Here is a 26435-nt window from a genome sequence, read left to right on the forward strand (position 1 = left end):
AAAGGGTGCCACACCTTCTTCTTAGACTAGAAGACTGTGATATATTGGATTGTTTGCAAAATCCAACTGTTGTGTTTAGCACTCAAAGTGAGTTCATTGTATTTATTATTTACTGTATTCCAAGGAGGAAGTTCCTGGAAAAACCCACTGCACAATGCAGTATAAAAGTAAAAGTTGTCAGAACTTGAATTCTCTAAATTGAATGTTGAAAATGATCTTTTATGCATGTTGGCATGTTTATTAGTTTTTCCGAGGATATCAGTTTTTAAGGTTACTGATAAAATCACCAGCATTAAAAAAAATAATCACACACTAGACAAAACATCCTCCTTCCTAATACGAGCTCTGTACTTACAGTTCTTTTAGGTTTGTTAGTGTCCTGATAGCAGCGGGGAACTCGTCCAGACTGTTGTAATTTAAATCTCTGTGTGAAAATAGATTTTATTATTTAGTTTATGCACTGCATAATGGATAACATAGAATTGTTGGCATTTGTAATGAAACATCATCTCCCATGCATTGAATAAATACATACAGCCAAAAGCCAGGAAATCCTCAAAAGTGTATGGATGTTTTCCAACAAATTCTATTTAAGGCATATCATCATTCCTATTTTTTATCAGCGTCCTATTTTTAGTTATATCTTAGCTATTTGCATTAAAGAAAACATAAGTGGATTCAGATACTACTAAGAGATTTGCTGTTTTCTAAATTGCCCATCCTTTTCATTACTTGAAAGTATTAATGGGAAAAAAATCTTTCAAACAGAATATTTAACAACTTTGTATGGTGAGCTGCATTTTACACAGCTAATACATCTCACTATAAAGGTTTCATTTGCCTCTGACTTACTGTCTAGTTGTATTAGTCTTTCTTTTTTTTTTTTTTTCACTGATGAAAGAATTTCTGAAGAGATTTTTCCTAATGGTGAAGTGGTAAAAATAAGAGATACTGGGGTTTGGAGGGTAAAAATGATTAGGGGAAATCTTTCTCTGGCTAAAACAAGTGGGAAAACATACAGTAAGTTCAATGTAACCATTAACTGTATTGTTAATTTTAAGATTTGTCAATATTTGTATGGAGAATGTTTCTAAGCATGCAAATTGTAAAAATGGTCGTTTAGCTAGACTAGAGACCTCTGCTTTAAGAACTGCTCATGCTGCAGCAGTAATTAGACTTTATTCTGGCAGGCTGAATGGACTATAAGCCTACTTCTGCCATCAGCATGACATGTGCATCCTTTAGCATTCAGGACACACCTGAAACTAAAATTGAGATATGCCAGTTTACTGTGAAGCTCTCTGGCACTGCTTTGTGAAGAATATAGCCTGAAAAAGTTGAGCAAAAGCCTTTTTGAGCAGGCAAAACACAAATCACAGCTTACAATAGATTGAAATTGAAATAGTATCAGGCTGAAGTAATGCAGGCAGGAAACTGCTGTCTGAACTCAACAAGGCTTTCCTTCCTGCTTGTAAATCTCTCTCTCTCCTGCTTATTGACAAAAAGAGATTACAGGCATGTACGGTTTGGTTTTGCCCTCCAGTGATATGTGATTTCCAGACCTATGCGTCGATGCAAACAAATGATCTTAAAGCTGGCGTCCACCATTTATACCGAGATCTCTTTAGATTATCTTGAGACTATCTGGAAACGGTCTACACAGCACACAATTACCATGCTTGAGGCAAGTGCTACATTCTCCTATTGCAATGAAGTGGCTGCACCTACACTAGGTTCATGACTGTCCTCTATGTTTTCATCTCTCTCATGCCAGGTGGCTGGGACTGGGTTTGCAATCACTTATTCCATTGTTCTGGTTTTCCCCATTTTTGACCAAGTGCCATGTGAATCTCACTTAAAAAAACAAAACAAACGATTATATTTTCCTTCTCCCTTTCCCATCCCCCTTTCCGGTGCTACACTAAGGGACTTCCTCTCAACTCACAGCCGGCTAAAAGTCAAAATTGTAAAATTGCAACCCAGTGCCAAGGGATCAATGTAATCAAAACTAGTGATAAAAAAAAAAAAGCCCCAGACTTCTTGTTTTCTGATCTTAATGAAACATGAAAGTGGGCCAACAGTCACCTTTAGACTAGCATTTTCATATTTGAAACTTTGTCTATTTGTTCCTCATAACGGGCCTTTCAGTCTCTGTCCTGGTTGAGTGAAATATCTAAAATCTCTGAAACCAACGCAGCTGATTCTGGCAGGTGCCGGGGGTAGGATATCAAGGTTTTACTGTCCCTGTGGCATTTTTGGGGTATGTGGTCTACTCACTCTAGCACACATCTTTATTTGATTAACTCGAGCAAAATACTTAGCGCTAACCATCAGCACTGTGTTCCTGTTTGGCGTTCTTCTATAGAATTATTTTTTGTTAGAAAACTCAATTGGTCTGAACGGAACTTCGGGGAAAACTTGAGGAAATTTCAACCTCTCCCAGTGCTCTTCTTCATCAGAGCTCTTTATAAAGACAAAAACCTGGATATAGCTGAAACATTCCTCTTCCTCCCTTGTAAAACACATGCATAATTTGGCTACCTGGCTCTTTTGCTTTTTCCAGAGATAAAAAAAATAAAACCATCTAATTTTATAACCCTCCTCTGTGGCAAGACAGTTTCTTGATGTTAAAGCTTTTCATTGTGACCATTTCCCAATCTAGCTATTAGCTTTATTGATTAAACAAGACAAATAAATAGTACTCAACTATGCAAATGTAGCTTTTCATGAATAGCCACTTCTTTTTCAATGCTCAGTACAGTTTTCAACTGCCTTTCAAACAATTTATCAATTGACAATGCTTATTAAAAAGGCAAACTAATTTTATAGTCAAAAATAGGATTTGCTACATAGAGTCATTGTAAACCATCACTTAGATCCTGTAGCGATTAAGAAAGCCAAAACCCACATTTGGCTTTTAGGCTATTTTTATTCTTTCAGAATATTAATGAAAACGCTGAAAAAAAAAGGAAACAAATAAGAGGTCAACTCACAAAGTCTCTAGGCTGTGGAGCCCATCAAAGCATTTCTTTCCCAGGGAGTAGATTCTATTGTTATGGAGATGTCTGCAGGGGAACATTAAGCACACAGTCAGGAAAGCACACTGCACACAGTGGACTTAAGCAAAATATTTTGATGGTTAAATCAAAAGAAACTTATTTTCAGGCATGCACTGATTATATGCAAGTCATGCTTTTGCAAGAGCTTGTATAGGAGGCAACTCCGCCGCCCTCCCTGCTGTTTCCCAGTATCTCCCCACCCGTGCAAGCTTCCCTTTGGTTTCATAGACGGGATTTGTTTTAAAACCACCTGGATTGTTTAAAAAGGGTATATCCTGGAATTCCAGGTTGGGCTTTGCATATTGAATACTGGGAAATTGTAGACATATTCTCAGTGCTGGTTAATTAACAGGTTGCCTTAAAAACTGTGTGTGGGGATGTATATTTGGAAGATGTATATTCAGAGGGTACTAGAGGGTATGGCACAGAACAGGAGCAGGTGAGGAGATGGATAATACAGCAGACAGGAAAGGGGCATTAGGCTTGCAGAATGAAAGAAGACACAAAGCCATAGGACAAAAAAGTCAGAGCTTCACTGAGATGGGTAAACTAACCAATCTTAAAAGTGCTGTGACGTGGCTTCCTTTGAAACTATACAAATCAACAACTACTCTCTCAAATGTTTAGCAACTGAAATTAATTTTGTTATATATTACAAGGAATCGCCTCGCAGGAAGGCTGAGTGCTGCCTATTTCTAAGTCTTTTAGATCAACATGGAAAACCCCCACTCTGTGTGAAGCTCATTAACGTGAGTAGACACAACTTAGAGCCACTTCAGGTTGTTTTTTGAAAAAGATGCCTTTTCCCCAGATTTTTCCTTTTATTTTATTCTTCACACTCTACCCTTATAGCGGAGGGAAACTATGGGAGTAGCACTTTAAAAGAAAAGAAGGGCTGTGAATGAGGGGCTGCCAAACACTGCCGCTTCAATGCTTCATTCTGCTCTGAAAATAATGTTGAAGATCAGAGGCTCTTTGAATGTTCTGCAGAACCTACAGAAATTGAGTCTACCTGTCCATAAAAGGCAGGGATTCTAATGGCAAAATGGAAATAGTCTGTGAGTTTTTTCTTCCCTAGAAAGAAACCTAATCAACTATTATTTTTTTTAATGACTACACTGACCTTTAATGCTTTAGTTAGCATGAAGAGTGCATCTCCAAATTCCAATTATGTTTGATCATTGTCGTGATAGAGCTTCAAACCTGCTCCAACTGACCAGACATTTTTGCAGTGAGTTGAAAATTTGCCAGACTGAACAGAGTAGCAAACAACAGAAAGCAGAACCACACAAAAAGATTTTGATGAGCCAAAAATATCAGATGTTGCAGATCACAAGGAATGATTCAATTATTAATCAATATGAAGCCCAGAAGATTAGAAATAAGCAAAGCAGATCTAAAATAAGGAAATCTAACTGAGAAGCAATCAGGGCATGAAAAGAAGTAATTTTCTCCTGTATTTCTTAACTCTTATCACTATATTTCTGGTAGGGATCTACAGAATGATGTTGACGACAGTCTTTTGTCTTTAGCATTATTGAGATAAGTCTAGAAGCTCAGTTGAATGACAAGTCCATCCCCTCTTTAACTTGAATGGGAATGATTCTTAATATAAACAGAAGGTGAATATTTTGCAGCACAAGGCAGCTGTGGCCCTCCGTTTTGGGTGTCCTATACTTTTATATGAATATACTAAGCACCAGGCAGAGATGCTGATTATAACTGTCAATAGAGAACACCAGCGTGTGCCAGGTTCAATGCACACACTGGGGCTAGAATATACTAAAATATGCTAAGTGTCTTACAGACAGCTTGTAAAGCTTGAATATATTATTCTCTCTTTAATAATGCTAACATTTTCCAAGGTATCCTGAAATAACTTCTCCACCTCAGTTCCCCTCCTCAGTTTCTCCAGCCAGTCTAGAATTTTTTCCACTTGGTGCATTCCCAGAAGATAAAAAGCTGAAACCGCGCTCCATAGTATTCCTTCCAGATTTTGGTGCGAGCTACGCATGTTTCATTTAGTTGAACTGGTATGCAAAAATAACGAAATACAAAACTACATACACTTTCTATGAAGGGAAATGCATACTTTTCCTACTGGATGGCATTTCCAAGTAAACCAGAAAGCTTTCAGTTCATTTCCTTTTTCTAATCTTCTTTCTCATTCAGTACACGCTGCCTTAGAGTTTTAGAGGGCACTCAATTCATCTCTTCCTGTTTGTTTTGCTGACCAGATAGGGCCATTTTTTTAGTTCCCTCACATAGTTCTTTACTAGAGATGGAAACTTTTAATCTAGATCAAAACAAGTGATTTAGCAAATGCTAGTTTAAGTGTAGGAAGATGTAAAAAAATCTTTTTATGCAAGAAATTTTTTTTAGATTATGTTTCGTAGTACATCTCCAAGCCAGAAAATTTATCTTTCAAAAACCCCATTTTCTGCAACAAATGGAACTGACCTCTTGAAAAAGGAATATCACTAAGCCTAGTGCAAATGTAGAAGGGAAACTGCAGATTTATAGACCCAAGTTATCAATTTAATACTAAGAATGTATGACAAAACAGGCGTTTAATTAACCCACGTATATACCTCTTTACCTATCATTTGCCAACTGGGGAAGGACTAGGGGAATATGTAATCATTAAAGGTTGTCTCGGGCAACGTCTGAATTAAACATTGCATCTTCAAGTAATTTATCACAAAATGGTCAAAGCCCTGCAAAGAAGCAGAGATTGTGGCTAAAAAAAACAATCGATAAAACTTACAGAACTACCAAACTAGAGAGGTTTCCAAAAGCATAGTCTGGTATGTAATGAATTTTATTCAGTGCCAATGTCATTGCCTGAAGTGCTGGTAAACTTCTAAAAGCTTGGACGGGAATTTCTGTCAAAGAATTATCATCTAGCCACAGGTGTCTAAGGGAGACCAAGCCATTGAAGCAGTTGGGGGGCACATAGTTGATGTGGTTGGCATCCAGACGTCTAGGAGAAAAAGAAATAGACAAAATTGACTCTGAGAAAAGAACAGTGGACTTACACAACGGATATCAGAAGTTATCACCAAGAACACAACCCCAAGGGATGAACACGAGTTGCCACATCCATTTTTTATTTCCTGGGCATTCTACATTTCCACCTTGTTTGCAGCTGCACCCCTGAGACCTCACATCATATTTACAAGTCCCCTTGTCAGCTGGCTCTCTGCAGGCAGTTCTCCTTTGGAGCCATTAACTCACTGAGAGGACACACTGATTATTTTTGAGCAGAGTCTCTCTACAGACCGGGTATGAATTTGTTTCCTTTCCCAATCATTTGAAGCATGGAATAAAATAGTGTAAGAAATTAAGCCAGAGAGTCTCTTTCAGAACTTATAAATCACTTCGCTGCAAGATGATTTGTATTTCCATACACTAGACACCTATTCTAAGAGCCAAAAAGAAAACTCACTTCTAAGTCTCTGTTCCCGTTTTACCTTTTCTTACATACTGTTTATTCCAATGATTCTAATGAGCACTGAAGTTCACATTTTTAGTAGTGGAGCAAAATTTTGTTGGTTTGTTTTTGTTTTTGTTTTTGTTTTTTTTTAAATAGAGATCAGCGTTGCTGATGTGATGTATTTTGATAAAGAAGTTATTAAATACACTTCAGTTGTTGCAGAGCCAACAGAGGGAGCTCAATTGCACATTGTACCTTTTCAGAGTCCACAGGTGATATCTTGCTCTCACACTTGTGTAAATAAGGATTAAATCTACTGAACGTTTTGCAGATGTGGTGCTAGAAATATTATGTCATATATTCACTGGCTTTTGCTTTTGCTCCGTTTTGCTCTCCCATTGTGATGCTCTCAGGGAAATGTTTAAAAGTGTGCTTCAGATTTCTGAAACTTTGTGAAACATGGTGATCTGTACTCTGATGCACTTTTTCTGCTTTTAATGTGTTGTGGTGACTTGTACCTTCTTCGGAACATGAAAGCCATGCTCTAAAACTTTTCTTGAAGATGTCTGTACAGAGGAGTAATTAAGTGAATGGTGAAACAGAAATAAATTTAAATAGATGTTTGAAAACTTTACAGAACAAACAGACACACCCAGGGTACAAAGAAGTAATTCTGTGCAACCTAAACTCGGTCTGTTTGAGAGAAACGCAATGCTCTTTGTGGCGGGCACGCTAATCTCTTTATTTAAAGCTGCTTCTTCATTTACAGGCATGTAAAATGTCAGGTCCATTCTATCTCCTGCTACACGCTGCTCCTACCTACTGCATGAGAACAAATAATGATTGCTAAGGCTCCGTGCCAGGCTGGCAAATAACTGAGACAAGGTCAGTTGGAACAAATTTATAAAGTTCAGTGTCAAAGCCCTTGTACAATTAAATTTTCAAAATAATAACTGACACGGCAGGCAGCAGAGACAGAGCTTCCAAAATAACTCAAGGGTCTGTCAACAAATGGGTGAGGCTGGAAATGTTTAGAAATACTCATGCTGTACCTCCCCCATTCCCCGGGCAACAACCATGCTACGCCTGTGTTTTCAAATAAGGTATAATTTGAATGAGTAGATGAGGTTTCTTTGCGTTCAGTCAGAAGTACATTTCTTCCCTGGGTGATGCTGGTATGTAAACCAAGAAGTTAACAGTTGCCTTAGTTTGACAGCTACACTGATTAAAGAATGGAGGCTTTATTCAACCTAAATGTGTTACTGTATTACAGCTAACATCTTGTTTGATAGGAAGGTTGCCTCTGCAGCTCTGACATCCCCATCGAACTCCACGGGAGTTACTCACAGGCTGCCGGGCTGCATGGCAAAGCCAACAGCCCGCTGTGTGTTTGTGACTCTGTGGTTGAAATGGCAACGTTTCTGCTGTCCTCTGTGAGACCAGGTTTTTTACCTGACCAATATTCGGTGGCAAATCAAGGAACTGGTTTTGTTTATAGCTGAAGTTACCAAATATAAACCCACCACTGGCTATGCAAACAAAATACACAACATAGAAAGAAAAACAGGACTGCTGTAATATAAATGAGATTCTAGGTAGTTGAGTTATTGTTTAAATAAACTTTGGAAGAAACCAAGAAGCTACGATGATTTGTTCTGCAGGTCCTATAACTGGATTACGTATCCTGCAAGTGCTCGTAAGAAGTACCGCCTCAAGTGCTCTTTCGTTATCTAATCTTTTTTAAATTTCCAAGTACCGTTTTCCCTCTTGCAGATATTAAAAGGTTTCAGCAGTGGTTATGTTTCCTGTCATACCGTAGGTAATGCACACTGATGTATAAAGCATTGATCAAAATCACCGTTTTCAGCCAATTGTTTTACATGTGTTGATCAAAGTTTTGGCACTTCCAGAACTAAACCCATTAACTCACGAACATGACCCTATTTATAACTGAAAATATATAGATAACATGTGGTGAGTTTGAAAGCTGCTATTATATTACAGAGAGAGCCAATTTAGGGAAACAGAAATGCTTGATCTCTTCTGATAGGCAGCATGTAAATAAAGCAGCCAGTATGAAATTCACCATGAGCTCACTTAAAATATCCAAACCTTTCAAAGTAAATGCATGAGCTATGTGGCCTGTATCCTGCTGGTGTTTCCTGTGACATACTGGGAATGCTACAACCATGTGCATAAATCATGAAAAGATATTATTAATTTAGAATTGTAAACAGGACTCCTTTATTGGTACTCTGGAATGAGTGAAGGTAGATGTCTGAAAAATATTTGATTTGCTTTTTTTTTATCAATTCAGTATGAGCAAGCCCAGCTACAACCTGGATGTACCTGGTGATCAAGAAATTCCTTAATGTCTTGTTGGTGCATCTTGCTCATTCATTCAGGGTTAAATCAAACACTAGATAAGGGATCAGGAAGGCGATTTCTCCCAGATCATTTTCCCCTCTGAAATAAACAGCTATTACATGGATTGCCTCTCCATGCAATGGACGAATACAACAAAGGGACTGGAGAAGAGCAGAGCCACAGAGACAGATAAAGAAGTCAGGGACAAAATATTTCTTCTGACATTTAAAATAGGAGAGGTAAAACCAAATGAAAAGGGGCTATACATAACAGGCAGGGGAGGCAGAGAAGTGAGAGCACGTGGCAGATTTGAGAAGGGGTGCGCTCCTCCCTTTCCCACCCCCTTGCTCCTCTCCTGACCCGGCTCTGTGATGCAGGGAGCCGCAGACAAGCATCTCCACAAGGTACGGAGCAGTGGGGGACAGAGGTTGGGGAGAGGGCCTGCCTGGGGAGGGTATAACGGGCAGGAGGGGGGTCACCTGCAGCCCCACCATTAGGACACAGTGTCATGGACCCTCTCAACAGTTTGTTCACAGGAGTTGGGCTAAAGCCCCATTTAAGTAATGGCGAGTAACATCAAAACTGGCTCTGAAAAGTGGATGTAATGAAAATGTAGCTGGCTATTGTGAGACATGTTTTTCAAACATGGCCCTTTACACAGGATATCCCCTTCAGTCCACAGGGGAAAATGCTAGGGCTATTGTAAACGCTTAATTACAACACAGCAGCGCAGCAGTTCCCACAGCTCACTTTCAGCTCTTCCCTTGTATGGGCTTCTCCAGGACTGACAGAAAACCCTGTGTGGCAGCAGCAAGACCAAAAAAGACAAGTCACAAGTCGCAGTTTAGGACCATTTGTTTCTGCCCCGCTGCTCAGTTTGACATGGGGAGGCCTCTGCACCTCTGGGAGTTTCAGTTCTTAGCATTTCTCTTCATAGCCAAACATGCTGCTCAGGTGTTTTGGTAAACCTGTATTCACGATGGTGAGCCAGGATGCTAGCCCGTTGCATAAAGCACACACAGCCCATTGCAATGCTGGCTTTATACAGAGATCGGCTCTGATACCGGGGACCCTCAATCCCAGAAAAGGTGGGAAAAAGTTGGGGCCAGCAGGAGTTGTTGGGTTGTCCTAGGAATATGGCTGCATGCTCAGATCAGGAGCCCACAACTAGACCAGCATGCTTGGTGTGGTTGGGAACGCTCCTGGGTCCTGCAGCCAACTGGCTCGCAGTGGCCCGTGCTGTGTCAGTGACCTCTCCTAGCCTCCCAAAACGAGATGGCTGTATGCAGAGCGCCGACTGGGGACGGTCCCAGGGGTGTGAGAACTGCCAGATGGCCCCAGGGAAAAGTTCAGGCAAATGTTAATTGGCACGGATCAAAAGTGTGTCAAGGACCCTGTTAACAGTGCAGCAGGACAGACGGTCATGGCCGGTGCCTGGGAGCACTCTGCAGCACTGTTTGCTTTGCTAGGCTGGCGGTAGCCACAGTCTGTCACTGTACGGTGCCCCGGAGGATCTCCTCGGAAAGGTAGTGTGAGCCCCCACCCTGCTAAGCACTCCAGCAGCGGTTTCTTGTCCTCCTCCCGCATGTGGCGCATGTCCTGGTGGGCTTCAGCCATGCAGGATGATTCTGGCTAGCGGTTCTGAGGTTGAGAAACTTGTCTGTCCTTTACAAATGTAATTAAAAATTGCTCAGAAAAGAGTCAGATGCCTAGTAGCTTCTACTGGATGAAAGAAAACATCACCCAGTTACCTGCAACTGCTGATCTAATGCAGCCTAGCCTGTTTGTGCCCCACTTTTAAACCAACTACAGCTGGTTGAGTTAGGGACTGCACCCAAATAAAACAGCAGCACACGCATTTTAGGGAATCTTGCACCTCTATCTTCCTCCCAGCTGTTTATCAAGCCAGAAAAGTGTGTGTTGCTGAGGGGTGGTCCAATATTGTACTAGTGCTTCACGTTTCAGTCATTTTTCTGTTATCTAGTGCACCCCGGGGCTCTAGTAGCTCGGATGTGCGATAGAATGAGAAGACTGCAATGGTGAGTTTTGAGACATCTTTATGTATGTGTGCAGACACATGCACAGGGTACACACAACCTCGATTTAAACTGTGGGAAATTTCTCCTCAGGGAGTTTGTGGGTACCTGTTGAGGTACCTGGTTTCCTAAGAGGATAATGCCTTCTGTAGGCTTCATTATCATGGGGTGGGACTTGGAAAACCACAATTAAAGCTCTTGCCTTTTCATGAAAACAGTTCACTTGAGAGAATGTGGTTTCATCAAAGTTGTTTTGTCTTTTAACTAAAAATCAGGATTATTAACACAAACATCAAAACGGAAAAAAATCATTTAAAACTGACATTTCTGGGGAAAAAAAAAAAAAGCTTTTTAATTTCAAGCCTGAACTGGAAGCATTTCAGAACTCTGTGCCCTCAAAGTCTTCAACTTCTTATTTGGATTAAGAATGGAAACTTCTCTTGAAATGTCAAATATTTGGAGGAGTGGGGAGAAGACGAAATATCCATTTGCTGACCTGTTCCAGCCAGGCAATTATTAAGAGCATCCAAGATGATTTCTAGATAATCTTTTAGGTAAAACTTGGTGTCAGCATCAAGTGCTCCACAAATACTGAAATATCTTAAAATTTAAGCATTTTACAAAGTCTGTTAGGAAATTTGAAACAAATTTCACTGATACTATTTTCTTATCTTGTAACTTGTAAAGTCAGATTAATTTGCTTCACTAAATTCCAACTTTGCTGGTTGTCAAGGCAGAAAAGATGATTTATTTTTTCCCCTCTATCAACTGTTTCCACTGCTTTGGAAGACAGGCTATGTTGTATTCTGCCCTATTTTCTACTATTAAAGTAGAAGTCCTCTTAAATTCTACAGGAATGAGAGCAGGTGATACTGTAAATGTTGCTTGCTTTTAAATGTCCTTCATGACTGGTTTGGCATGGGCAGCGAGATAACACCCGATCTGTTCTTAATTTTGACTATTTCTGAGTCTGACAACACAGCAGTAAAAGCTGCTCATTTACAATGATGTCTAAACAAGCAAATTAACAGGGAGTGCTTTCACCTGTAGCATTGACTGCAAACAGGTGATTACAATCGTACCAATAAAAGAATAGCAGAAGCTTTCCTTTTCCATCAGCAATGCCAATTACACTTTCCTCCTTTATTTAGCAACATTCACAAATGGAGATCTGCAACTTATCGGTTGTTAGTAATATAAAACTGGTGTTAACATGTTCAGGGAAAAAATAAAACAAAATTATTGATATGTCATTGCCTGCTTTGCTAAACCCTTCTTGTTCAAAAATACTTAAATTATATACCAATTCTGGTACATAAGGGATGTCATTAGAAATGACAAGACAATTATACTAGAGAAAAAAAATACCTATTTAAACAAATACATACATTAAATGAAAAAAATGGACAGAAAACAAGCTGTTAATTAATAACAATATTTGAAAAAATCAACATACTTATGTAAAAGGATTTTGGACTCTACAGGTGTATTCAAAATCACTAAAAGGCTTCCTGGTTTAAAAGCAGAATGGAGATATTGATGCTGTGAGAAACACAAAATCCAGCGACCATCTGCTTGTAGCTGGTTCTAAAGAAATACATTTGCTTAAGGTGAGTAACAGGGAAGACAGCATTCAAGTGACACTTCAAACCCTGCTGCCAGGATCTAAGTTGTGACACATCAGGGATTGTGTGTTCCTCCCTTTCAATCATGGTACCCGCAAACATATTTTATTCTTTTTGGCTTTACAGAAATAAATGCCATTTGAATTGTTAGGATTGTAATCCAGACAATTTGTATTCACACTAGATTTCAGAGGAAAACTATAGCCCAAATAATAAGTTGCTGAACTTGGAGATCACAACCCCTCCTCACTTCCTTAAATCCTCCTGTCACAAAGGGGACTGAAGTCCTACGCAATCATTGTCTGAGCTCTGGTAGCTGAACTCATTTATTAATCAAAGTACTGTGTCACTGTTGTTGACTATTGAACTACAAAGACTTTTACAATATTGGAGAAGATTTTAATATTGTTTAATCTTATTTTTTGCTTAAGTGACAGAATAAAACATATTGCTGTTTGTTTTGAGGCAACAGTACAAAGGTTTTCTCATGGATTTTTGCTGTTGAAGATGAAATTCACAAATCTTAGGGGGTTTTGATTGTTTTCTTTTGCCCCCTTTCTCATTTTATAGTATTTATTGAATAATGCCTGCTGTCTGAAGAAGACGGATCTATTCTAAAGGTAGGTCAAGCCTTAAGAAATTTATGAGTATTTATCACTCAAACTTGTCACGCCATTCTACATGCCAGCAATATTACAACTTGGACAAGAAAGTGGAAGAAATTGTTGCTTGTTCCTGCAATACGTCAATTCTTGTTCTATGTGGCACAGGCCATTTAACATCAATTAATGTATCTATCAATATCGATACCTATACTGCCATTTTTGAGTCTAGATAATAAGGACAGCATATCATCCAGAAATACCTTTTTGTGCCAAAATTTGTGATGAATTTGCACTACAAGTGAACATGGAAAACTTGTGTGCATATATATATATATACACTCCCATATATTTGGCATGTACACACACACAATTATATATATGTTTATATAAAAATGATTTTAACATAATACTTTTCACATGGATTAAAGTAGCAATGCCGTTATTATGGCTTGCCCTCTACATTACTGCCCTTCTTGAGTAAAGCAGAGATTCGAGTCCTGTCACTACTCTTCAGTTTTTCACATCTATACTAACCTAAAGGAAAGGGTTAATGAGGCTTCCAGAAATCATGCCACCTGCATAGTTAAACATAATAAATGCAAGAAGTGGCTATCTTATAGGAACTGCCTTTGTGAAGGCTTTTAACCTCTTAATTACACTCTTGAAAAGACTCCTGCAATTTCAAAGGTTTCAAGAAATAATTCCTATTGTAAACCAGAAACCAATGCAAGAACCACCTTGTGAACAGAAAATTCCTAGACTGTATGAAACAAGAAATTGAATCTGTGCACACCTTTATCTGACAGGCACAATCCAGTTTAAGCAAACAAAAGAATAATAGTTTTCTTTTCCTCAAAGAGGTCTCTTTTGCTGGCGATCGTCTTTCAGGTGATAGTAGCTTTTCTGTCCAAACCTGTATCATTCCATCTTGGGTCTGCTACACAGCTGTCTAAAGGTTTCTACTGACCACTCATATTCTCCTTCTGTTTTAATTCTGTCACAAAATATCGGTCCTTTGCACAGACTATACAAACTATGTTTGGTTTACTTCTTCAACTTCTTCACCCAAGGAAAAAAATATTTGCAACAAAGCCTGAGTGAGACTGTCATTTTGTTTAGAAACTGCACTGAAAATTCAACAGTCTCTTTCAGAGCAACAAAGGAACTCTTGTTTGCTTGGCTTATCGTGTTTTGGTCCAGAATGTGTATAGAGTGATGTGATCTCAGCAAGATTTTTTTTTGTTTGTTTAGCAGAAAGAAAATCTAATATAGTCACTAGACCAGGATTTTCTCATGACTTTTTCAAAGATCAAAGGAAAGAACCGTAACCTCAAAAGTATATACCTGAGATATTTCAGTCTGTGTCTGGTCAATAAAGAAAAAAGGCACTGACCAAATAACAATTATACGATAATTAATTCTTAGGGCTGTTTCACCTTTAGAAACCTTAATGAATGCTTTGTATATTAAGAGGTAAATGTTGTTCAAGATGGACTTAAGAACCTGGGAGCTAGTACAGTATAATGTGTGTCTGTGTAGTGCTAAGTTATACACAGAGGACATAATTTTGCTGGAAATCAATTCATTTCATTAATTCTGTTCTTCAGATTTTGGCTGAATTGAATGTATGCAAAAGATGTTGATGTTCTGGTGGAACTTCTTTATACACAAAAAAGGAAGAGAGCATGTTCAACACATTTCTCAACCAATACATCTTAACTCTAACCAGACCGGATAGCTTGGTACAGATGCTCACTCTACCCTTGTCATTGTTAGACTTTTACCAGTGATGTTGATGACCACCGCACACTGTAGCAATACTTTTTGTGATCGTTACTTGAATTTCCAGATTGACTTTCACATTTGGACCTCGGAACTTTTTAGGAAAACAATTTTATTTCGAAGTAATTCTCTGAAAATATAAGGTGGCTAATTAAAAGTATAGAAAAAAGTCAGATGACACTTTACTCTGTCCAAAGAACCTGCCTGCTTATCTAAAATCATCTAGATATTTTATGCTGCATATTCAAAATCAGTAGATACTTTAAAAAATTTAGTCATTTCTTGTATCAGGTAACAATGGAATTCTGTGGATAATTTAGAAACACTCTATTTTCTGCATCGTGCATTGAGACAGCAGGAGTGGCCTTGTGGTTGCAAAATGTGAACTGCAAGCGCAGCAAGAAGGAACTCATGATACTCAACTGACTGAACAAGAACACGGCAGATGAATTTCAGCATAGATAGGTGTCATGTGAAGCAATTCAAACTTTACATGACAAACACTTGAGGAGCTACTGACATGCTAGAAAGAGGTCCCGCAGTTGTAATAAGTATGAAAATAACAGGTCAGTGTTCAGTAAAGGTTAAAAAAATTAAGCAAAATGAAGTTTGGGGAATTAGTAGGAAAGCGAACAAAAAAAGCATCCAAAATTCCCCTCTATAAATCCATAGTGGGCAAACACTTTAAACATGCTGTGCGGGTCTGATCCCCCTTGACTCATCTCAAATCAAATATATGAGAACTGAAAAAACATTCAGTAATACCGATGAGGATGACCAGAGCAAGGGAATAGCTCCCACATGAGAAACAATCCTAACAGCCTATGTCTGAAAAACATGACTAATGGGGATACAACAGAGGTCTACAAAATCTGGTGTAAATCAATAAGGAACTGCTTTTTCCACTTTCTCCTGATGCTGCACTTAGAGAACATCGAATGTGGTGGTGAGAAGTTCCAACTAAGTAACAGGATGTACTTCACCATGCTACACACAGCCAGCTGATCAGCAGATATTCTGCCACAAAAAATCCTGAGTGTTACATTGCCTCAAAAAGCAATCGTACAAACTCATGGAAGAAAATTCTTTAAGAGCTACTAAATTCAAAGCAGCCACAATAGGTTCAGTGAGTCCTTGAGTGCAAACCTCTGGCAGCCGGGACAGTTTAGCAAAGGAGTATTATTATATTCTTTGCCAGACCTTCTAGTTTTTTTTTGGCATCTGCTCTTGAAGACTGGACACCGGGCTAGGTCAGCTTCTAGCATGACCTGGTACAACCATCCTTACGTTATGCGGCAGAAGCACATCAAAATAATTATTTCATTCATACCACGAAGCAGCCAATCCTCACTCCTGGTCTAGCAGTTCTGGCAGGAGTTCTGTTAAAACTGAAGCTTGTGGACTGAGTAAGCACAGCACAGTCAAGAACTATATACAGGGAGACCTGCCTGAAGCACATAATATAATTAAGCATCTTCTAGTACACTTTGTTTCATGACTTAATAGTGTTTTCCATACCGCTTAAAAAGAAAAAAATTACACCAATTGACAAAAACAAGGGGTGTGCTTGAAAAGAAAAAAATTACATCAAATGAAAAAACCCAAGGGAGTCATTTGGGATTCTTTCTTTTCACTTGTAAAGACTCTTAAAAAAACATGGGAAAGACCAGTGCTCAAGGGACCATATTATTCTTGACAGACAGAAAGCACTGCAGAGCAAAGGAGTGTCTTCTCAGACGGTGAACCAGTTTATAACGCTGCAAAGACGCTTCTGGTGTCATGAAATTACTGGAATGAAATCAGTCACTTTTGATGTTTAATTGAGAGTACAATTCCCTTGAAAAGCAGCTCAAAGAGAATTAAAAGAAAAAGCTGATTCAGCACATTATTAAGTGATATTAACAGGTAATTAATAGGTAATCATATATTATTGTTCAGGCAAGCTGATTTATCAAGTATACTCACAGAGACTGCAGGCTGCGCAAGTTCTGGAGTGCTTCAGTAGGAACTTGGCGTAGTTGGTTATTCTGCAGCATCCTACATTTTGAGTAGCATAAAAACCAGAATCAACACACTAAAGACAATTTCTTTCTATTTTAAATTTTAAATTTTCTTCCAAGCTTACCTCCTTTGTACTGGTTCTACTTCAAGATTACAAAGCAAATCTACACAATTACTCTGTTCCCCTGTCAAATGTCAGTTCTCTTCAAAGCAAACAAATACCTGTAGCATATTAGCTTTGTTAACAGCTACACATCAGCTTTGAGGCGGATTTTCAAAGCAGCTGAGGAAGTTAAAAGAATAAATCCCATTTGCTTTCAACAGGGCTTGAGCTCCTAATTGCCTCCAGTGATTCTGAAATGGTCATCCTCATATACTGATTTTGTTTTCCTTCTGAAGCGCTTCAGTTTCTTATTCTGATAATGCTGTGAAGGATTGACTCTTGAAATCCTTACTCATGAAAATGCTACTATGGCAAAGAGAACTTTTAACTGTATATGGAGTTTATGATTGTGTTTAAATAAAACTTTATCTCTGTAAAAAATGCTGATTTTTTCTCAATGAAATAAATTTTCTCAAACAGAATGTTGCTAGAAATGACCTGACAAATCTCTTTTCTGAAATATCACATCATTTAGCTTGCAAAGATTGAAAAATAACTTTTCATTCCAAAAGAATCTTTTCTTCCCTTTGAATATGGCCTAATATCCTTGTTTAGATCAACTCCTACGTATATAAAAGGATTCTATGTGAGTAAAACTGAAGTAGTACATGCTGCCTTCAAAATGAGGCATACTTGACGGGACATTGTAAATGAAATAATTTTTGGCAGACCTAAATCTCCTTAGGTCAACAAGAGCTACAGCTGGCCAACATAAGTGTAGATGGAGTGGGAAAGTCTTCATACTTCTATCCCACTTAGGTATTTTTTCAGTAGAGCTTTTTATACTCTTACAGTGGCATCTGGCTTGGCTTGATGCTGCCTAGGAGGTTGGCATTGTTGCTAATAATACAGTTTCTATGATCTTTACAGAGGCAAAGATCCCCTCTAGTGTAAATATTATGAGATGTAGCCTGCTAATAATTTTAGTAGCTATATGTACTGTCTTATTGTTCCAAATAATACAGGCTTTGTCATATTTTTTATACTTTATCTTATAGTAATTACATCACAAAGAACAAGATATGAAATATGAACTTCATTTTAAATTACATGGTGTTCTACAGCAAAGTTTTTTCCCCCCAGGTCTCAAGAAAAGAAAAAGGGAATTTACCCCCAGTTTTGTGTGATCATGAAAAGTCCACTAAGAGTTTTAGACTTGATATCAGAACTTTTGAGGAAATTAAAGAAACTATTGACTGAACCAATTTTTACCTTTGATATTGTACAGAGACATCTACTTGATGAGCAAGTTGTTTTTAGAATGCCATTAATGTTTTCCAACTTTTGTGTTTAGGACATTTTCTATATGAAAAAACAAAGATTTAATGATGTTCATATGTATCTTCACTCCAGTTGAGTTGTTCAAAATGAGCTGATCAAAATATGTAATTTACTTGATCAAAACTTCACTGGTTAATTAGTTCCCTGGAGCATTTAGGAAATCAGAAATATATCAAACAACACACAGTTTACTTACAGCACTTTAAGATTGAAAAGGCCAGCAAATGCTCCCTTAGGAATGTATGTCAAGCCATTTCCTGCAAGACGTCTGCAAAGTTTGAAAAAGGGAAAGAAAGTGAGTGAATACTTTTTCTCTTCATGTGGAATTAATTTGGTTGTTAAAAAGTGCAATACAGCTATGTTTGAGCGACTGATGCCAGAGGCAGTAGTTTAAGAGCCTTGTTTTGTCATTAATACTTTTAAAAGCAAAGAAAAAGAGAGCTCTTAACTGTACAGTTGATTTACTGACAGCTGGATTGCAGAGACGAAAACGCAATTTCATTACAAGCCGAGCTTATGGTTTAGAATGCACATCTAATTCTTCATATTGTTCTTTTTAAGGATTAGAGCAATCTCAGCAACTAAAATACAGATGTACTGACAACAATTAGAATCATTGGATTTACAGGCATGTACATAGAATTGTGCATGTATTATATCTGTGAATATTTACCTCATTTTCACTAATGTAAAAATATATCCACATAGTAATGACCACAGTTCATTTTGAAATGCCTACACATAAAACTGCTGTACTGATGGAATCATAGTTTTCTGTGTGAGCAGATGTGTAATAGGTCAGCATAAAGCGTATTTGCTAAAATTTGTAAGGCTTTTTTTCCTTACTTCTATTGCATCTTCCTTCTCAGAACACCTGAAAGTATTTTACAGATCTCGGTAAATACAGCAAATACCTCTGTAAAGCATGTTACTCTGCTAAAAAAAAGAATGCATTCTGTAAGGTTTGCATCTAGGAAAGAGGTCATGTATTTGATGATCTGTATTTGATATTTGATACATATTTGACGTATCATGTATTTGATAATGGCATTTCTACATTCCCCATCAGTGCAGCTCCAAAACATCTTGCATTTAGCCTCCTGATACCTCAGTTCAGTGTGAATGTGCTACGATACCTGTACCCTAGCTGGAACGCTGACTGGTAGGGGTCAGACTGCCAGTCAAGTTACACTGTGTCAATACAGCCATAACGTCCACTTTTAGATGGAAACAAAAGTGGATTGATCTGATGTAACCCTCTTCTATTTGCAGACCAAGTTAAGTCAAGTGGAATTGATATTTCCCATCAGCTAAGGTATTGCACACCAGAATTGCAGACAGTTACCACAGACCAGTTGGTTTGATAACAGAGCTAACATTTGATTTGGCCTCTGGCCCCTTAGGAAAGACCACAGGACTAGACTCAGGTCCTTGCCTTAGGTAACAACCTGCCAGAGAGGAACCTACAGCACTGAAGTAGGCACCACAGTTGCCAATGCTGTTCATGGACAAGGCCAGGTGCTTATGACTGCAGTCCCAAAGGTCCAGCACTGACTGGCCCTTAAATGTCTTCCTTTGAAGTTTAGTTGACCCAAGCTAGCTCCAGGGTCCTGAGCACACCTTCTCTTTAGAATCTCTTTCATACAGAAAACAAAAATAAAAATTGGGCCATAAAGAAAGAAAACATGATTATAGATGCCAGCTCCAAAGACTTACCAGGCATTTTCAATTTGTGGAAAAGGCTCTTCCCTGTACACCCCCCCCTCCCCCGCTGAGCCATGTGACCCATAAATCTGAGCAAGTGGCTCTTCCTCTCACTTTTAAATGAATTTAATTGTGCTCTGCAGAGGCACTCCGCGTCAGACAGAGCTGCTGAGCTCATCTCCCTTTGGAGTATACTGGAGTCTGATGTTCAGACATCTGAGAATTGGGCACGTGCACCTGCATTCCTGCAGGCGGATGAGTGAACCAAACCTGGCTCACTCTTGCTCCAAGGTGAGGCACTCACAGGCTGAGCCTATGTGTTTGTTTGTTTGTTTTTTTCAGATGTGTAAGGGGTTTCTTCAGCTTCAGCTTTCATTTCATTTCATTGCCAAAAATGGCAATGACTTTTGGGTTGTTGCTGGATCAAGCAGGTGTGTGCTAGGTTAGGCACACCAGACTGGGTCCCTGAAAGTAAATGTCATTTGCAGATCACTGGCTAGGAGAGGCTCAGGACCTATCTGCTTCTCATCTCAGTTTATGATATGATTTTTTGGAAAGACTAAAGACTGCTTCACCCCCACAGCACCCTTTTGCTCTGTTATTTTAATGGCATGACTGGACACGAGCCTGGCATGAGCCAGAATGGGAGGAGTCTGCAAAACTTTACTGGAAAAAAAGTAGGTACAGGTATTGAAGTTTTCACTTACAGCCATAAGGTACTGCTTTGAGTGTCATACGGTAAGCTTGATACAGAGCAGAGGACTAAACCCCCACGTCTAAAGACTCAAGCTGGTGCTCTGTCAGGCCACCGTCTCTTCTTAAGAGTGGCTGTGGGGCAGCAGTTCTTGTAATTGTCACACTGCAAACTGCCAAACACACTACATGTTCATACTGCCTGTTTGAACTGGAAAACTCTTAATAAAATGGGCTAGCTGAGAAAATCAGACCTGTTTAAGAGCTTCTGGAGAAGGACTCTGGCAATTGCCATGCATACTCCTCCCTGTTCCAAATGCCGGACTGTGGCAAATTAATTGGGACACTATGCAGCTTTAAAGTTTTGTTTCTATGTGTTATACTCACTTTTCCCGGCTTCAGAGCATCATCATGGCTTTCTGTGGTAACCTTAATGTTTGGCATTTTTTGAAAATGTACTGGCATAATTTTAAAGACATTTTTATGGTACCTGTAATGTATATCTGACATATTTAGAAAGAAATACCTAAGCATAGAGACACACCTATACATGCTAGGCATCTCACTGACATTCAGGATGCCTTTAGGGAGACTGAACTGCATTGGGTTGTAGTTGTGCTAGTCTCTGATGGCTAAAACTTTTCCACGTAACTTTTTTCCCTGTTTCCTTTTGTGGTCAGATTTTCTGTGAAACTGTCTTCAGGAGAAGATTTTTTCAGAGTAAACTATTGTCATTCTGACTGAAAGGTCCATTTGGATCATCTGGCCACCCACAATATACCACCCTAACAGCACGATGCGTCTGCATGGCCCCGGCTCCAACATCTTTTAGAGGAGTATCCGAAGCCGACAGATGGTTGTAAGCAAGGGATGCTGAACCATGTTCCTGAGCTGCTCTGGGTGATAGTTACCTGCACTGTTAAACTGAGACATAATTTTTTCCTCTTTTCTTTTGTTTTTGTTTCAGGTTCCAACCCTTGTTTTATATTCTGCTTCTTTTCCTTTTAGATCACAACTTCCCAATTAAATGTCTCGTACAAACATTTTAGACAGATGAAAACACACATTAATCATCTTTTTGGTAGACATAACTTCTGCATTTGCTCCTGACGCCTTCTTCAAACCTCAAGTCATTCTTGAAGTTCTGCTTTGAATGTTTTTCAGTTTGCAGACAGTGAATAATACTATGTTGTATGATACTCCTCTGCTTTTGCAGCAGCAGATCACACTCATCATGTATAACCCTACATATTTCAGTAGAGGCCTACATCAAACGTATCACAAATGCCAAAATACATGTATGTCCACGCAGTTCTCTCACCAAGCAAACTGACAATGTCAGAAAAGGTAGACATCTGGCAACAATTATTTTCTATGAAATGATGTTGTCTGACCTTCAGTCACCATATTATATTCTTTTTCATGATGCCCTTTTCATGATTTTCTGTGGAACTGACTTCAGGCGAACCACCTATCTATTCCCAAGACACTCCGTGAGACCACTTCCGAACACTGGCACAACAGTAGCATCTTCCCAGCCCTTTGGAAATCCCCAGAATTGTGGTATTTGGTAAAAATCAGCAAAAATGATTCATTTGGATGGTTGTCTAATTCTTTCAATATTCTTGGATGAAAGTTAGCAGACCAGTTCTTTAAGGCATGCTGCAAAGCTCATTAGGTTTGGCTTATTTGTTCCTGACCATTTTAATGCCTTCCTTGTGGGTTTTTCCTGCTATTACTGTGTTTCTATTCTCAGTCTTGGCATAGGTGAAAATTAATCCCCTTGTTGACACTACAGTACCTATCAAGTATGTATCAGAGTTTATGTTTCTCCACTTCAGGGATTTTGTTTTCCATTACCCTAAATTATTTGAGGGAAGCTGCCCGGTATTTTACTGAACTTTGGAGGGACATTGGGTAGTGATTTTAGTCTGGATGGGTAAATCCAGACTTTCCCTGAGCAGATGAGGATGGACGTAGCATCTGTCTCTATAGTCCAGCATTTAGTAGAATACGGTTCCCCGAGGACGAGGGCGTACGACGCCTTGCATAACTAAATGGCTGGTTTCTATTGTTTGAACAACTTTGAATTTCAGTTTTTAAAAGTTGTTTCTTTTATTTACAGCATTTCTGACATTATTTTAGAAATATGTCATTAAGTACATTCAGGCTCAAATGTATCACATCTTTTTAATGAAGAAGTAATCAGAAGTGCACAGCATTACCGATTTTGGATCATATTTTTGGAGCTGTATTATTTTAGAACCAGATTTTACTTATGCTGCTTGCTATAATCTTGCAAATTAATGGAAGCTGGAAAAGTGGGGAAGTGTTACCACATACTTCCCTCAGTACCTGCTACTTGCCACTGTTGGAGTCAAGATATCAAGGATATTCTGGCTTTAGCACAGGCTGTTTTTATACTACTGCATGTTTCTTTCTAAAAGATGTAAAATAAATGAGCTGAGAGAAAACCATGCTGCCTCCATCCTGTCAAATGGCAGCAATTTATAAAATACATTTCAATGCAGTTCAGCCCAGCTGGCAATCTCTGCTCACTGCTGGAATAGCTGCAGTGCTGCAGGTCAGGTTCATGGCCTGCGGTCGGATCTAAGAAAAGGCGTGTCTGGGCTCTCCTTTGAGTGTTCCCCACCTGTTTAGCACTTTGGTGTATTCTGACCTCTCCTGCAGCGTCATAGTTCTGAGAAATGGTGGTCACCAAGTCAGGAGAACATTCCCAAAGACAACGCAACTAATAAGACACCCACAGAAAGCTCTGAAAATGATCAGAAACATTTTTTTTGGTTTCCTTTCCATTGTTGCTTGTGTCTGAAAAGGAAAACTTCATTCCTCAGAAAGAAGCAAATAAACATGAAGTTGTCACTGAGCACAGTCAACTATTTCCTTTACGTTTCTAGTACAATAGGGTTTTTTTGCCAACTCAAAACTGCTTTGTGCTTGGATGTTTTCTGCATCAGGACAAGCGTTCCCTGGTACCAAGTGACTCCTCATCACCTGCTGGGATGGAAGGTGAACTTGAAACACTAAAAAGACTTCTCTCTACAGCTAACTAACTGTGCCATTTAATAAAGAAAGCACCTCTCCACAAACTGTGGAAAGCAGCTGTGGCAAATCTAATCCAGCTACTCCTCAATGTCTGCAACAGACAGTGACGATATGCTACGGGTAGTGGCAGCTTTTCTTCTTTGCTTGAGTAAGATCTAGTCCAGCAAATGCTGAACAAGCACCTGTAAAGTCTATTTCAAAATCTAGCAGTGTCAAACCCATAGGAAGGACATGAAAGGAAGATAATAGTCTCCTTGTGAAAAAGCATACGTTTACATTAATTCATGCCATGTTCTAACAGGATTAGCACGATGGAATTTTCTGGAACAAGTTACTGATCAAATCTTGCAAGGTGCTGAAATGTAGGAGAATAGGTGGCACTCTGGATCTTGCTGCGGCTCGACATATGACAGGAATAAGCAGTGTAAAAGAAGTCAAGGTCCACTATTAAGATGTGAAAATCCAATGAAATCTGTTGTTATTCTGTTCCAGAACAGAGACAGTTAAGTAGAACTTCATTACACTCAAATTTATGATAAATATATTGGATTCTTATTATTATGCCTTTAAACTACAATAGCAATACCACACTGACTCAGTGTTTCCAGACTAGTGCCATTGCATGCCCTTTAATACAGATGAGGTTATATATCATTGCATCACTTGTGTTGCATTATATTTAATCAGTCCACATGTACCGCCATATCCTATACAGAATGTAATTGTGAATGCAATCTGAAATCATCCTTAAACTGTGCAGATATTGAGGGATTTCTACAAAAATAATTCTGTGAACTATTATCTTGCCTCGATGTCCCTTTGACTCTGCATTTTACTTCTGTTCACTAACTGGTTTGCTGATTTTATTTAAGGAATGACAAAGACTGCACACACTAAGAGAATGCTATCATGAATTTGGTTATATATATATGTATGTTTAAAGATGAGTAAGTTAACACCAATAATGTCACAATTCATTAAGTTTTATATTTGCCTGTTTTTTTTGGAAAACAGAAGTTTCATGCCTCATTTGCTGCATTATATACTACAATTAACAAACTCTCCAGACAGAAAATTGAAAAAGAATTACATACAAGAAGCTAGAGACTGGTGAAAAAAATCTTTGCTTTTGTGAATAGAAATGGAAAGTACAGAAGGTCTGAGAGTGAAAAAAACCCAACAGCTGGGACAGTTCTGCTGCTGCATGGTACTAACCTTCCTGAATCTGGTGCTAAAACGCTAGTATGCCATGTAGAAAATGCCATTAAAATTCATGTAATCATGGATCATGTCTTTTATACCTTGGGTACAGATAAGAAATTCTCTTTTGTAATTTGAAACTTCTTTCTTAAAAGCCTGATCTGCCTTTCCAACTGCCATAATTGTTCTGAATAACTGATAAAGATCCGTGGTGAAATCTTAGTCTCATTGATGTCTGTGGAAAAATTTGTGCTGACACAGGAGAAATAGGACTCTCATTTGCATCCTACCTCAGTATCATATTTGCCAGTAAATTACCTCTTCTCTGAGGAATTGTATCAATAGCACTAGTACCAATCTTAAAACTATTATCTCCATTTCTAAAATAGGAAATGGCTGTTTGTGGAGGAACAACAGGAAAACATAAATTTCCAAATCTTTTTCTAAACCAACTTGTCCTGGTTATAAAAACTTGCCTCTGTTCAAGGAAGAATTACCGATCTCGAATCTTTTGCTTCAATTTTGTTTCCTGTCAAACTTAATCAAAGATACACAAGCACGCAACTACACATATATTTAGTCCATATATATAAATATATAGCCAATATAGAATTTATATATTTCTATGACCATAACTTTCTTCAGTTTACACATACATCTATAAATAGGTAACACAAAATGTTCCTGCTTCTTACATCAAAAAGGCTTTGACAATACGGATACTCATCAAGTACTTACTTACCCAAAGTCAACAAAAATTTTGAGATAAGAGGTTAATTTGATATTTATTAGTGATTATTCTTGGACCAATGCAATAGAAATGTATGAATTAATGGGTGATTAATTACTGTGTTAATTATTAGTTAATTAATGGATGATATCAACATATATCTTTCAAAATGTTTTTGAGGAATTACATTGTTAGATTAGGAATTCAAATGTTACCCTGTATTTTAATTATCTTTTTATATTTCAATCTGTCACGTTAATTAAAACTGCAATCATTATAGTAATATAAAAAGAAATGTGGGTCAAACGAGATATTAAAAAATCTGATGCTCAGAGAGATAAAAGAAGAAAATGTAAAGATATTCTCCTTTCTTTAAAAAAGGGGAGGGGAACGTGCAAGTCATAATTGTGCTGTATATTATATTTATTGCTACTTACAGTTGAGTTGGAAATTCAAATATAACACAGTCTGTTCTTGCCTGAGGGCCTAATTGCCTTTTAAAATGCATGTGCCAAATTCTCACAGGGTGTAAACTGGAATAACTCCAACTGAGCTCAAGCAGTTGGAATGAAATCAGTGTGTATTTGATCTCGAGCTGGCTTTGATAAAACAGATCGTAGATTTTTGTCAGTTAAGGATGTGGTCTAAAATGTACTACTTCTTTCTCCACTTATAAAAGGCAGAGAC

General features: G+C 38.4%; 1 protein-coding gene across 1 annotated transcript in view; it reads right to left on the reverse strand.

Moving 5' to 3' along the window:
- The window catches only part of LGR5 (leucine-rich repeat containing G protein-coupled receptor 5), a 54278-nt gene that overhangs the window by 20782 nt on the left and 7061 nt on the right, over positions 1-26435 (reverse strand). The window contains exons 2-6 of the mRNA XM_009887781.1: positions 18552-18623; positions 16876-16947; positions 5827-6042; positions 2994-3065; positions 356-424 (exon numbers count right to left, since the gene is read on the reverse strand). Coding sequence (XP_009886083.1) covers positions 356-424; positions 2994-3065; positions 5827-6042; positions 16876-16947; positions 18552-18623 — 501 coding nt within the window. The remainder of the gene's footprint in view (positions 1-355; positions 425-2993; positions 3066-5826; positions 6043-16875; positions 16948-18551; positions 18624-26435) is intronic.

Source organism: Charadrius vociferus, unplaced genomic scaffold, assembly GCF_000708025.1.
Source record: "Charadrius vociferus isolate BGI_N301 unplaced genomic scaffold, ASM70802v2 scaffold125, whole genome shotgun sequence".
NCBI lineage: Eukaryota > Metazoa > Chordata > Aves > Charadriiformes > Charadriidae > Charadrius > Charadrius vociferus.